Source organism: Neomonachus schauinslandi, chromosome 12 (genome assembly GCF_002201575.2).
Source record: "Neomonachus schauinslandi chromosome 12, ASM220157v2, whole genome shotgun sequence".
Taxonomy (NCBI): domain Eukaryota; kingdom Metazoa; phylum Chordata; class Mammalia; order Carnivora; family Phocidae; genus Neomonachus; species Neomonachus schauinslandi.
Window position 1 is genome coordinate 82,874,811 of NC_058414.1, and position 13,582 is coordinate 82,888,392.

The following is a 13,582-nucleotide window of genomic DNA, read 5'->3' on the forward strand; positions in this document are numbered from 1 at the left end:
AGGTCACAATCTCAGGGTTGTGAAATCAAGCCTTATGTCAGGTTCTGCACTGGGCATGGAGCCTGCTTTAAGATTCTCTCTCTCCCTCTCTGTCGCCCCCCCTTAAAAATAAATAAATAAAAATTTTAAAATCTTTAACCTTTTAAAATCAATCATCAAGTCTTTCTTTCTCAACCAGGGTTCTGGGAAGAATTAAGTCTTACAGAAAATTATTTGGGTGACTACTTTCTCCATTATCCTAAGGATAGTATACTTGTACCATTATTAATGCATAGGAGAGAATTTGTTCCATACAATGGATGCCTTAGGGCATTAAGGCTTAATGCTCTAGAGGAATCCCTAGTGAGAAAGGCTGTTTTAGATACAACTTCCAATTAAAGGAAATACAGAGAACAGAAAAACAAACTAAATGAAACAAAGACAAAGCAACCAGAAAATCCAAAAGGCAAGACAGTCTATAAAATAACTGGTCCAATCTCAACTCAATCAGTGTCATTTTGAAAAGAAGGGGAAGAGGGACTGTGATTAGGAATCATAATAAACTGGGGGGCCTGGGTGGCTCAGTCAGTTAAGCGTCTGCCTTCGGCTCAGGTCATGATCCCAGGGTCCTGGGATCGAGCCCTGCATCGGGCTCCCTGCTCAGCGGGGAGCCTGCTTCTCCCTTTCCCTCTGCCTGCCGTTCTGCCTGTTTGTGTACTTGCTCTCTCTCTGTCAAATAAATAAAATCTTTAGGAAAAAAAAAAAAGGAATCATAATAAACTGATACAAGACATGGTTCTAGACTGGATACTGATTTGGAAAAATGCTGTAAAGGGTATTTTAGGATGAACTTGGGGAATGTGAAGATGGTCTGGGTACTTATTAGATGATATAAAAATTTACTGAAATGGAAAGAGGAAGCTGGATGACTGAAAAAGCAGGCTATAGGAGGATAGGTAAAATATAATCTCATTTGTATTTAAAAAATTTGTCATACGTTCATAGAGGATGTGTACTAAAGGGTTAACAGTGTGATCTCCAGATGGTTTGAATATAATTTGTATTTTCTAATTCTCAATAGTACTATTTCTTTAAAATAAATGGTAAGTTGAAAAATGCATATAAAAGAATAATTTTCCAGTGAATTTCTAACACCGATCTGAACACAATTTTAAGTAAAAAATTTCTTTTTCAAAGAAAAAGTTCTGGGGCGCCTGGGTGGCTCAGTCATTAAGTGTCTGCCTTCGGCTCAGGTCATGATCCCAGGGTCCTGGGATTGAGCCCCACATTGGGCTCTCTGCTCAGAGGGAAGCCTGCTTCTCCCTCTCCCACTCCCCCTGCTTGTGTTCCCTCTCTCACTGTCTGTCTCTCTGTCAAGATAAATAAATAAAATCTTAAAAAAAACAAAAACCCCCAACTCTAAAGCAACTATCATCTTTAAATAAAAATTAAAAAAAAAAAAGTTCTATGATATTGCAAAAGTACTCAAACAATTCCCTGAAAAATAATCTATAACCACATTACTGAAAAAATTGATCTAGACTATAAAGACCTACAAATGAGATGTGGCGGCTATATAATTTAATACCATCAAGTTCAAGAACCAGCAAATACTTTCTTTAAAGGGCCAAAGAGTAAATACTTTAGATTTTACAGACTATATGTGGTCTCTGTGAAAATTATTCAACTCTGCCATTTCAGCTCAAAATTATGGACGTACACAATACATAACTGAATGGGCATGACTATTTACAGTAAAACTCTATTTACAAAAATAGGTGACTAGTTCATAGGCCATAAATTTACCCATCACTGGTCTACAGCATTAAAATGTCTACCTATGGGATGCCTGGGTGGCTCAGTTGGTTAAGCGACTGCCTTCGGCTCAGGTCATGATCCTGGAGTCCCGGAATCGAGTCCCGCATCGGGCTCCCTGCTCAGCAGGGAGTCTGCTTCTCCCTCTGACCCTCATGATCTCTCTCTCTATCTCATTCTCTCTCAAAAATAAATAAAATCTTTAAAATAAAATAAAATAAAATAAAATGTCTACCTAGTCAAAAAGGACCTAATCACATTTAACTCTTTTTTAAAAAGATGGTGTAGTATTACCTAATCTATAATTGTGATATTGCCCAAAGGTCAATTAAAGTCCTGAACCACCTCCCTATCAAATCTCAACTGATCCTTAAGTAAATTTATACATTAGCATGGTCCTTTGTCAAGAGCCAACAGTTTGTACCATGAAGTAGTAGAAAAGCAAGGGATGTGTAATCACAAAGCCTGAGTTCAAATTCTGAACTAGCAGTTGTATAAGTCTCAAGCCTGTATATAGCATTCATAAAATGGAAATAACATCACCCTCACAGTGTTACTTACAAGCTCAAAAAGTATAGTTTCTGAATATGAAAGTATTTAATTGTAAAGTGTTCTATAAATGTCACAGTATTATCATTGCCAATTCTTGCAAAGAAATCGTATTTCACAATAATGCAATTGAATTAAAAAATAACCACCATGGCTTTTTGCCCCTACAGAACAACTTAGTATTTCACACTTACTCACCAACAGAGATACCACTGTACTAGAGTAGAAGGCCAAATCTTCTATAATTTCTGTGCGCCGGTTAGCCCCAATTCGTAAGGAACGACTATGTACTTCTTCAGGTAACACTGTAAGGATCTCCAGCAGGAAAGGCAGAGAAGTTACATCATTGCTATATCTGGAAAAGGAAAGGGGAGAGATTAAAGTTACTCAGTCAGAAAATACACAATCACAAGATAACAACAGGCTTCAGAATAACCTATAACAACAAAAGCAGCATTCTCGCTACTGTTAAAATGGAGGAAAAAACAGATAAAATTTTTTGGAAAGGTATCTGGAAATCAAAATTTCAACTTGCATCATCTGTGACCCAGCAACTCCACTTCCAGAAATTTCTCTCAGAAAATCTCACATACATATGCGAAGTATATAAATATATGCACTGCAAAACTTTTTCATAATAGCAAAAATATTGGGAAAATATAAAGGTCCTCATTATTAGAATAAAAAAGGTCACAGACAGTTATACAATGGAATATACATAGCCATTATAGTGAATGAAATATCTATGTCCTAACATGAAAAGATGTCCACAACATAGTATAAAAAAAGTATATGAAATATATTACATATGAGTGAACAAATACATAGATAGAATATATACGCACTTATTTATTTTAAAATGCTTAAAGTCTGGAGGGCTATATAGTCAACCATTAATAGTGGTTACTTATGAAATACCGAAATAGGGAGAGAGAAAGGCTTTTACTTTGAAAGCTTCCACACTATTAGAATTTTTTCAAGGAACATGTGTTAATTTTCTTAATGAAAATTTTCTTAAAAAAAAAAAAAAAAACTATCCATGGCGCCTGGGAGGCTCAGTCGTTAATTGGCTGCCTTCGGCTCAGGTCATGATCCCAGAGTCCTGGGATTGAGCCCCGCATCGGGCTCCCTGCTTCTCCCTCTCCCACTCCCCCTGCTTGTGCTCTCTCTCGCTGTGTCTCTGTCAAATAAATAAATAAAATCTTAAAAAAAAACAAAAACAAAAACAAAAAACAACTATCCATATAAAGGCTTTAATGACACATTGCAGTTGGATTAGGTAAAAAGGACATCCACTTTGCTCAAAAATAATATCCTAACCAAATGCCAAAATGCAAACAAATATCAAGATTATCCGGCCAAGACCATGAGGAAATGCTTTTATTCAAAGTAGCAGGCTCCGTGTATCTAAAAATCATACTGTCCCTTTGACAGATATGAAATAAACCCCAATTAGTAAGAACTTTTACTCATAATGACTTCTCATTTAATATAATCTTAAACATTCTGACAATGTTTTTATAGAACTGCTGACATGTCAGTTAGTGGGAGTGACCCACAAGACAATGAAAGACTTCGCTGCAGTTAATTCAAGGAACATGTGTGTATAAATTATGAAGGCCTTTTATGTTCCACATGACACACTTCTGTAATATTTAAATTTTAAATGATTTTCTTTTAATCTAACAAAAGTTAGTAATAATTCTTTGTTAAGTGTTTGGGGAAATATTCCAAATGTCTAGCTAATGCGAACAAATTTCTCTTTGTACAAGGTTAATAGTAATTCCAAATGCTAGAATATAGTTAATACAAGTTACTTACTTTTCCACCAATGTTTGTACACATCCCTTCCAGGAAGGCATCTGTAGGGCGAGGTCTGCTATTGCTAAAGCCAGCTGAATAAGAAGAGATTAAATAAATGAATAGAACAGATGAACAGAAACAGGGTTACCATCAATATTAATTGGAAAGCAAAGAAACTAAACTTCTTTATCCAAACAATGTGACAACAAAGACTGACACCCCACCCACCCACCTCTCCTCACCTCCACAACTACACATATAATATAAACTCTTCCGGGCTAGCTACAAATTGCTAGGATTTAAAAGTTAACCTCTAAAAATGAAAAAACAAAACCAAAAAACAACAAAAAGAAATCAGAAAGAACAGACTATAGATTTTCCTCAGAATATATCAATACTTACTTTTATTTGGCAATACCATAGAACTTCATGGACAGATAAATTATACTGTGCCAAAAGGCCAAAGCTACTGACAAAGTCAGCCCTTGACTCACTCCTCAAGTAATGGAATGCCATTTCCCTTCTCTTTCCATTTCTCATCTTGAAGCCTTATGCAAAAGCCTCCTTCCTCTTCAAGGGCACTTCTATGCCAGGCAGAGAACACACATGAGTATGTATTCACTGAAGCTTCCAGTTTTCCTTTCTAATGTATTTACCAGTCTAAGGTGGAAGGGCCAGATGCTTCACTGTTTCATTCGTAAGACTTTTACTAGCCAACTGGTCCAGAAACAATTTTTTTAAAAGCAAGTAGGCAGACCTCTGACCCAGAACAGAAGAATATACAATATTTTTATCATCTGCAATTTTAACGGGGGGCGGGGTGCCACATATGCCTGCCTGTGAAAACCTATACTCATCTCCCCCACTTCTGGTATTTAAAATGGTTTGAAATCAAATGAACTCTAATATTAACATAGAAGATTTTCACTTTCTATCCACTTAAGAATATACCATTAAGTCCATAATAAAGTTAACATTATTTCACATGGCCTAGCAATGTCAATCAAAATCTGATAAATCCTAATGGCCTTACAAATTTCCCTAATGAGAAGCACAGGATTTACCTGCGTTACAATGACAGGTGACAAGTCTTTCAAGTTCTGGATATGGGTTAGTAATGAGTCCCGTAAAGAGGCATGAGAGTCTGTGGGGAGCTCATAAAATGAGGTCTGAATTTTCATTTTCATGGTCTGTGCAGCAAAGTAGCATGATTCCACATCCTGTCGGATCTGTAACAATTGGTCTGAAATCTCCCATGCATGAACCTGAAAGCAGATCAGACAAAAATGTCTTAAAGGATATTGTACTAAGTAATTTTAATGTTACACCTCAATACATATAAAGACATATGTAGACCAATATAATAAAAACATGACAAGCTAAATTACCCACTAATTTAGCCAATACCTCAAACTATATATTTATAGGCCCTGTTCAACAAAAGTATTACCTAAATCCTTCTGACTCATTCTAGGAAGGCATGAGAGTTATCAATCAGATCAATAGGTCTAATCTTGCTGATCAGAATCATTATTGTGTAGGGGGGAGAGTAGGAAGAAAAAAGTCCCAAAAGCTCCTACTAAAACTAAAATGTCATTGTACAACTTCCAACCCTATCTGTTAAGATGTTTCCTTAAGATGTTTGTTCACTTTGAGAATTGAATCGGATAACCATTTTAATATATCTATAAATAGGTCTCAGTAGACCTACATTTCAATCTTTAGTTCCTTTTAGCAGGAAAAAAATCTCACCCTAAATGAATATTTCACATACTTCTATTATTTTCTAATGTATTTATGTTTGGCAAAGTGCTATATATACATACTACTAAAATCATTTTCACAGGAGAAAATAAATGTATCTATGGAAATAATAATGGAATGAAAGCATAGGATTTGGTCTCTAATGGCTAGTCACAGTTATAAAAGAGTTCTATTTTGAAAGATAACTTTGGGAACAAAGTTGTACAGTACAGAGTAGGCAACTAATTAACAAGTGATTAATTTTTCCAATTCTACCAAACTGCCTCTTCTTGGGAGAAGGCTAAAGTAGGTTGGCAATAATGAACTGAAAAAAAATTTTCAATCTCAATTCAGCAGAAGCAATTGTGGAAGGAGATCACATAGATTCACCTAGTTAATTTCTTATAAAGCTGGAGCACTTCACAAGTAATACATAATGATTCTTCAAGATCTTTCCAAAGATAAACAGGAGTCAATAAAGAGAAACAGGCAGAATAAATGGCCTGTACAAGTTCCCAAAGTAAACTGAAAACAGAGACACTGAAGTTCATTAGAGGTTAATTAACATAAAACTTAGCTTTCAATCAAATAAGATGGTGGAAAATAAGCATAAAACATTATGTCACACAAAAAATCTTCCAGCCACGTAAGTTTTTAGCTATTTGGTATCTAACCAGTAACTCAAGCACATCTGTAGTTTAATATGCCATCAAAATATATTTTTCTCCAACTGATACTTTATAATCTAGTTTACTGGCTTTTAAAAAATATATATTTTATTTATTTGAGAGAGAGAGCACAGAGGGAGAGGGAGAAGCAGACTCCCCTGCTGAGCAGGAAGCCCTATGCAGGACTCGATCCCAGGACCCTGAGATCATGATCTGAGCCAAAGGCAGACGCTTAACAACTGAGCCACCCAGGTGCCCCTGGCTTTTGTTTTTTTTAAGTAAGCTCTGTACCCAATGTGGGGTTTGAACTCATGACCCTGAGATCACAAGTCGCATGCTCTACCAACTGAGCCAGCCAGGCTCCCCTCCAACTGTTATTTAAAAAAAATAATAGCAAAAAGATTCTATGAAACCTTGGAATCTCCATAAATGCCCTCATAAAAACACAGGAGTTAAAGAACAAAACTAAAGCACTATGGGCATTTACAACAAAACCAGGTATTATCTTGTTATGTCTAAGAACCCCAAAATATAAGTGGTTGGGGACAAACCAGTGACATCTGTAAGACCTGTGTAGTTTCAGCTTCAGTAAAAGCAGAAGCAGAGAAAAATAACAGGGTATCTAATGGATATAAGGCAAGAGGAACACCAAAAGAACCAAAAAGTATTCAATGGAAAGAACAGAGAGACAATTTGAGGACTGAAAATAGAAGAGGTTTTGTCCGATCTGAAAGCAGGTGAGTAGAAGAGGTGAGTGGAAGAGGCCTACATAACATCTAAGGAGATGGTACAGTCTAGCTTCTATGAATTCTTGAAATGGAAGGACAGGACTCAAAACTGAAGATAAAATGCTGTGAACAGAATCAATATTATACAGGATAAGTAAAATAGAGACAAAAGAAGAAAAGAAGAAGGTAACAAAACTAGGACATCTTAGAAATCAAATCACATTTGTAAATACTATCAGAAAACAACAGAAAAGGAAGCTCTTTGAAGATGAAAATACTACCCTTAGCCATGCCTCCAAAAGTTCAGAAAGACTAATTTCATAAAAAAATAAGCAATTGAAGCCAAATGCCATATATAGATATAGGGGGAAAAAGAAAATAATGAACAGAATAACATCTCTACAAGGAAAGCAGGCCAGAAAAACATTTTAAAAACTAGTCTACCAGAAAAACACAGAGATATTGGCTATCCATCTAAATAAATTGGACATGATAACATTAAACAATTGCTGAATCTAAAACAACAACAACAAAAACCCAGTCTAAAGTCCAAAGGACATAGAAGCCAACCTGAAAGAGCTCAATGGCCAAAGATAAAAAACCTAGTGTAAGAAAATGGATTATGATAGTATTGGATTATAAACTCAAAAATAAAGCAAATGCCGTGAGTCCATACTGATGCGAACAATGACCAAATAAGTAAGTGCGAAGTTATTTGTAAGATATAAAACATCATTTTTACAGAAGAATGCTTAGTTAATAAAGGTAAGAAGGAATGAGAAAAATAGACAATTACTATTTCAACACCACAGTAATAATTGCTATAGGCAATATTCATGAATAGGGGATAAAATTAGTGGGTGAGCTTTAAAAAGAAACAGTGGGGCGCCTGGGTGGCTCTGTTGTTAAGTGTCTGCCTTTGGCTCAGGTCATGATCCCAGGGTCCTGGGATCGAGCCCGCATCATCGCGCTCCCTGCTCAGCGGGAAGCCTACTTCTCCCTCTCCCACTCCCCCTGCATGTGTTCCCTCACTCGCTGTGTTTCTCTCTGTCAAATAAATAAATAAATAAAATCTTAAAAAAAAAAAACAAAAAAACAAACCTCAGAGTTCTCTACTGGAGAGACAATGTAAAGAGACCTAAGACTACATGGAAAGCAAGAGGAGCCCAGATAAGTCCAGCCTTCCAGCCATTTCTATCAGTGTCAGTCATGAAAATGAAGCCATCTTAGAACCTCCAGACCAGCCCATCCACCAAACTTCATGGAGCAGAATTAGAATCCACAGAGTCCTGCTCAAATTTGTGACCTACAAAATTGTGAGATACAATGAAGTGATTTTTGTTTTCGTTTTTAAAAATTTTTTAAAGTAGGCTCCATGCTCAATGTGGGGCTTGAACTCACAATCTTGAGATCAAGAGTCGCATGCTCTACTGACTGAGCCAGCTGAGTACCCCCAAAACAATTTTTGTTTTAAGGTAATTTGTTTCACAGATCATGAGAACAACCAACCAAATATTATGTGCACCCTGACAAAAGAACAGGATACCACAATGACAAGAGGATCAAACTTGTGTCTCATCAAACCTTTGGATGCAGCTGGCAATTTGCAGGAAAAAGAACAAACTAAACCCAAAGCTAGCACAAGGAAGAAAATAATAAAAATTGGAGCAAAGATAAATAAAATAGAGAACAGAAAAACAAAGATTTGATTCTTTGAAAAGATAAAAAAAAAAAAAAAAAAAAGCCAAACCTTTAGCTGTATTAACTAAGAAAGAAATGAAAGTGAGGACTTACTATCAATTTTACAGAATAAAAAAAGATTATAAGAAACACTATGAACAACAGTATACCAACAAATTGGATACTGTAGATGAAATGGGCAGATAGAAACATACAATGTACCAAGACTGAATCAAGAAGAAATAGAAAATCTAAATAGACTATATTGCTATAACTAGTAAAAATATTGAATCAAAACCTCCCAATAAAGAAAAGCCCAGGACCAGATGGCTTTACTGGTGTTTTCTACCAAACATTTAAAGACCAATTTTTTCTCAAACTCTTCCAAAAAACTGAAGAGGAGGAGAGAATGCTTCCTAATTTATTCTATGAAACCAAAACTACTCTGATACCAAAGCCAAAGACACAAGAAAACTTCAGACCAATTTAAATATTGATGAAAAAACCCCTCAATAACATGCTAGCAAACCGAATTCAACAGTACATTAAAGGATTATACACCATGACCAAGACAGATTTATTCATGGAATGCAAGGGTGGTTCAACATAAAAAAATGTAAAAGTGTAATATACCATATGTTAAAAGAATGAAGGGGAAAAAAAGACTAATATTTCAATTGATGCAGAAAAAGCATTTGGCAAAATGTAACACCCTTTCATGACACTCAACAAACTAGGAAAAGAACTATCTCAACATAAAAAAGACCATACATGAAAAACCCACAATGAACATCTTACTCAATGGTCACTGGCAGGTTTTCAAAACTCTAAGATCAGCAACAAGACAAGGATGCCCACTTTTGCCACTTAAATTCAACACAGCATTGGAAGTTCTTATTGGAAGTTCCAGCCAAAGCAATTAAGCAAGAAAAAGAAAAGGCATTCAAATTGGACAGGAAGGGGTAAAATGATGGTTACTTACATATGACATGATCTTATATGTAGAAAACCCTAAAGATTCCCAAAAAACCTATTAGAACTAATAGATGAATTCAGAAAAGTTGCAAAATACAAAATCAACACCCCAAATCAGTTTTTATATATTAAACATGAATAGTTTTTATACATTAACAATGAACAATTTGAAAAGGAAATTAAGAAAACAATTGCATTTACAATAGCATCAAAAAAAGGACAGAATCTACTCAGGAATAAAGTAAGGAAGCAAAAAGACTTGTACACTGAAAACTACACAACATGGGGCACCTGGGTGGCTCAGATAGTTAAGTGTTAACCGTCTGAGCCTCAAAAAATTAAAAATAAAATTACCGTGTGATCCAGCAATTCTGCTTCTGAGTATATGGCCAAAACAGTGGAAAGTAGGGACTCAGATATTGATATACACCAACGTTCATAGCAGCATATTTCAAAATAGCCAAAGGCTGAAAACAACTCAAATGCTAACTGAAAGATGAATGGATAAACAAAATGTGGTATACACATACAATGATTATTATTCAGCCTTAAGAAGTACCATTACATGCTATAACATGGATGAACCTTGAGGACATTTTGCTAAGTGAAATAAACCAGACACAAAAGGACAAATACTGCATGATTCTACTAATATGAAGTACCAAGAGTAGTCAGATTCACAGAGACAAAGTTAGAATTTTGATTGCCAGGCACTGAAGGGAGAGGATAATGGGGAGAGTTACTGTTTGATGGGTACAGAGTTTCAGTTGAAGATGAAAAGTTCTGGAGATGCACTGTGGTAATGGTGGTACATTGGGGCGCCTGGGTGGCTCAGTCATTAAGCATCTGCCTTCGGCTCAGGTCGTGATCCCAGGGTCCTGGGATCGAGCCCCGCGTTGGGCTCCCTGCTCCGAGGGAAGCCTGCTTCTCCCTCTCCCACTCCCCCTGCTTGTGTTCCCTCTCTCGCTGTCTCTCTCTCCCTGTCATAAAAAAAAAAAAAAAAAAATAATGGTGGTACATTAATGTGAATGTATTTAATGCCACTAAATGTACACTTTAAAATAGCTAAAATGGGGGTCCCTGGGTGGTGCAGTCGGTTGAGCAACTGATTCTTGGTTTCGGCTCAGGTCATCTCAAGGTTCTGGGATCGAGCCCCACATCAGGCTCCAAGCTCGGCGAGGAGTCTACTAAAGTTTCTCTCCCCTTCTCCTTATGCCCCACCCCATGCGCACATGCGCACGCTCTCTCCCTCTCAAATAAATAAATCTTTAAAAATAAATAAGATAAGGGCGCCTGGGTAGCTCAGTTGGTTAAGCGACTGCCTTCAGCTCAGGTCATGATCCTGGAGTCCCTGGATCGAGTCCCGCATCGGGCTCCCTGCTCGGCAGGGAGTCTGCTTTGCCCTCCGACCCTATCCCCTCTCATGTGTTCTCTCTCATTCTCTCTCTCTCAAATAAATAAATAAAATCTTTAAAAAATAAATAAATAAATAAATAAGATAAAATAGTTAAAAATGGTAAATTTTATGTTATGTGTATTTTATCACCAAATGAAAGAAAGAAACACAGTTTAGAATCTGCTCAATCTCTTCTTAGATTAAAGGGATTTGGTCCTATTATAAAGACCTGCCAGAAGCAAAAGAAATCATCTCAGGAGGAAAACATCATTTACTATCCCTTCAACTTTTCATAATATATCCAGTATCAAACAAAAGCAAGACTAAATAACAATAACAAAGGGTAAAGAAACAGACAACAGAAAATAATGTACCTAGATAATGGAATGAGGACTAAAACAACTATGATGTCTTAACTGAAGTGACAAAACTTAACATCACCAATAATGGAACAAATTTTTTTTTTTTTTAAGATTTTATTTGAGAGAGAGAGAGATAGAGCAGGAACACAAGCACGGGGAGAGGGAGAAGTAGGCTTCCCGCCGAGCAGGGAGCCCGAAGTGGGGCTCAATCCCAGGACCCTGGGATCATGACCTGAGCCGAAGGCAGATGCTTAACGACTGAGCCACCCAGGCGCCTGGAACAAACAAATTTTTATACTACTCCTGATGTGTTTCACTGGAAACAACAAATTATCAACCGTGTAGTATTCCTCCAAAAAATGTTTTACCTGAATGAAATCAGGAGAAAATGATGAGACAAATCCAAATAGCGGGGCATATTAAAAACAAACATGGGCCTAGATTTGTTTTTTAATGTCACTATCACAAAAGAAAAACAAAAATACCCTGAAGAACTAAAAAGACCAACTACAAGCAATGCATTTCCTTAAATGGATCCTGGATTAGGAAAAATAAAAAATAAAAGCTATTGGGAAATCTGAATATAGGCTATGTATTAGATGATACCATTATGCCAAAGTTGTATTTCTAGAGTTAACAATGGTTTTAGTTTACAAAAATGTCCTTGTTCTTACAAGAAATATGTCAGTGTTTAGGGGTACAGCATTAAAAGGTCTTCAATTTACTTCCAAAAGGTTAAAAAAAAATACACTCATTAAAGGACAGAAAGAGAAAGACAGAGAGAAGCAAATGGAACACTGTCAAATTGAGAAGGGTTATCACTGTTCACTCTACAGTTCTTTTAAGTTATGAACTTTTCAAACAGTTGGGAAAAAATTAAGTAGCTGATTAATATATTTAAGGAATTAGAAGACAAACTGGAGAACGTCCATTAAGAAATGTAATCTATAAAAAAGAATCAAACGGAAATTCTAAAACTGAAAAATACAGTAACCAAAATTAATAACCAAATGGAAGGGTTAAAACTGCAAATTAGACAACTGAAGAAAAGATTACTATGCTAGAAACAAATCAACAGAAAACAACAAGACCGAAGCACAAAATCAAAAGAGACAGAAGGGAAAGAATGGGAAGAATCCAAGTAACATGTGGGACACAGTGAAAAACTTTAACATACATATAACTAAAATCCTAGAAGGAAAAGAAGAAATGGGGCAGAAGCACTACAGATAATGGCTGAGAAATTTCCAAAGTAGTAAAACACACCAACCCACAGACTTAAGAAGCTCTATAAACCCTAAGGACAGAAAAACCAGACCTAGGCACATCATAATAACACTGTCAAGAAGCCAAAAGGGAGGGGCGCCTGGGTGATGCAGTCGGTTAAACGTCCCAACTCTTGGTTTCGGCTCAGGTAATGATCTCCAGGTCATGAGATCGAGCCCTGCACTGGGCTCAGCGCTCAGTGCAGAATCTGGTTAAGACTCTCTCTGTACCCTCACGTGCTCTCTCTCAAATAAATTAGTAAATCTTAAAAAAAAAAAAAAAAAAAAAAGGCCAAAGAGGAAAATCTAAAGGACAGAGAAAAGAGAAAAGAAGATATATTATCTTTAAAAGAACAATTAGATTTATAGCTGGCTTGTCAACATTAACAACGGGAACCAGTATCTTCAAAGTACTGAAGGAAAATAACTACCAATCAGTTATTTTATACCAACAAAAAGCCCTTCCAAAATGTAACAAAATAGGACATTTAAGACCCTAAAGAAAGGGGTGCCTGGCTGACTCAGTTGGTAGACCACCTGGTTTTTGATCCTGGGGTTATGAGTTCAAGCCACACACTGGGTCTAGTGCTTGCTTCTTATTTGCTTGTTCGCTGCTTTG

General features: G+C 36.4%; 1 protein-coding gene and 1 non-coding gene across 4 annotated transcripts in view; both read right to left on the bottom strand.

Annotated features, from left to right (window-relative positions):
• Positions 1-13,582, bottom strand: part of TNPO3 (transportin 3) — a 78,921-nt gene that overhangs the window by 50,543 nt on the left and 14,796 nt on the right. For all 3 annotated transcript variants that reach the window (XM_044919953.1, XM_044919952.1, XM_021699329.2), the window contains exons 2-4: positions 5,211-5,411; positions 4,165-4,238; positions 2,542-2,698 (exon numbers count right to left, since the gene is read on the bottom strand). In XM_044919953.1, the coding sequence (XP_044775888.1) occupies positions 2,542-2,698; positions 4,165-4,238; positions 5,211-5,411 (432 nt within the window). The remainder of the gene's footprint in view (positions 1-2,541; positions 2,699-4,164; positions 4,239-5,210; positions 5,412-13,582) is intronic.
• TRNAT-UGU lies at positions 6,846-6,918 on the bottom strand. The gene has a single exon. It is a non-coding gene; the product is annotated as a tRNA-Thr (tRNA).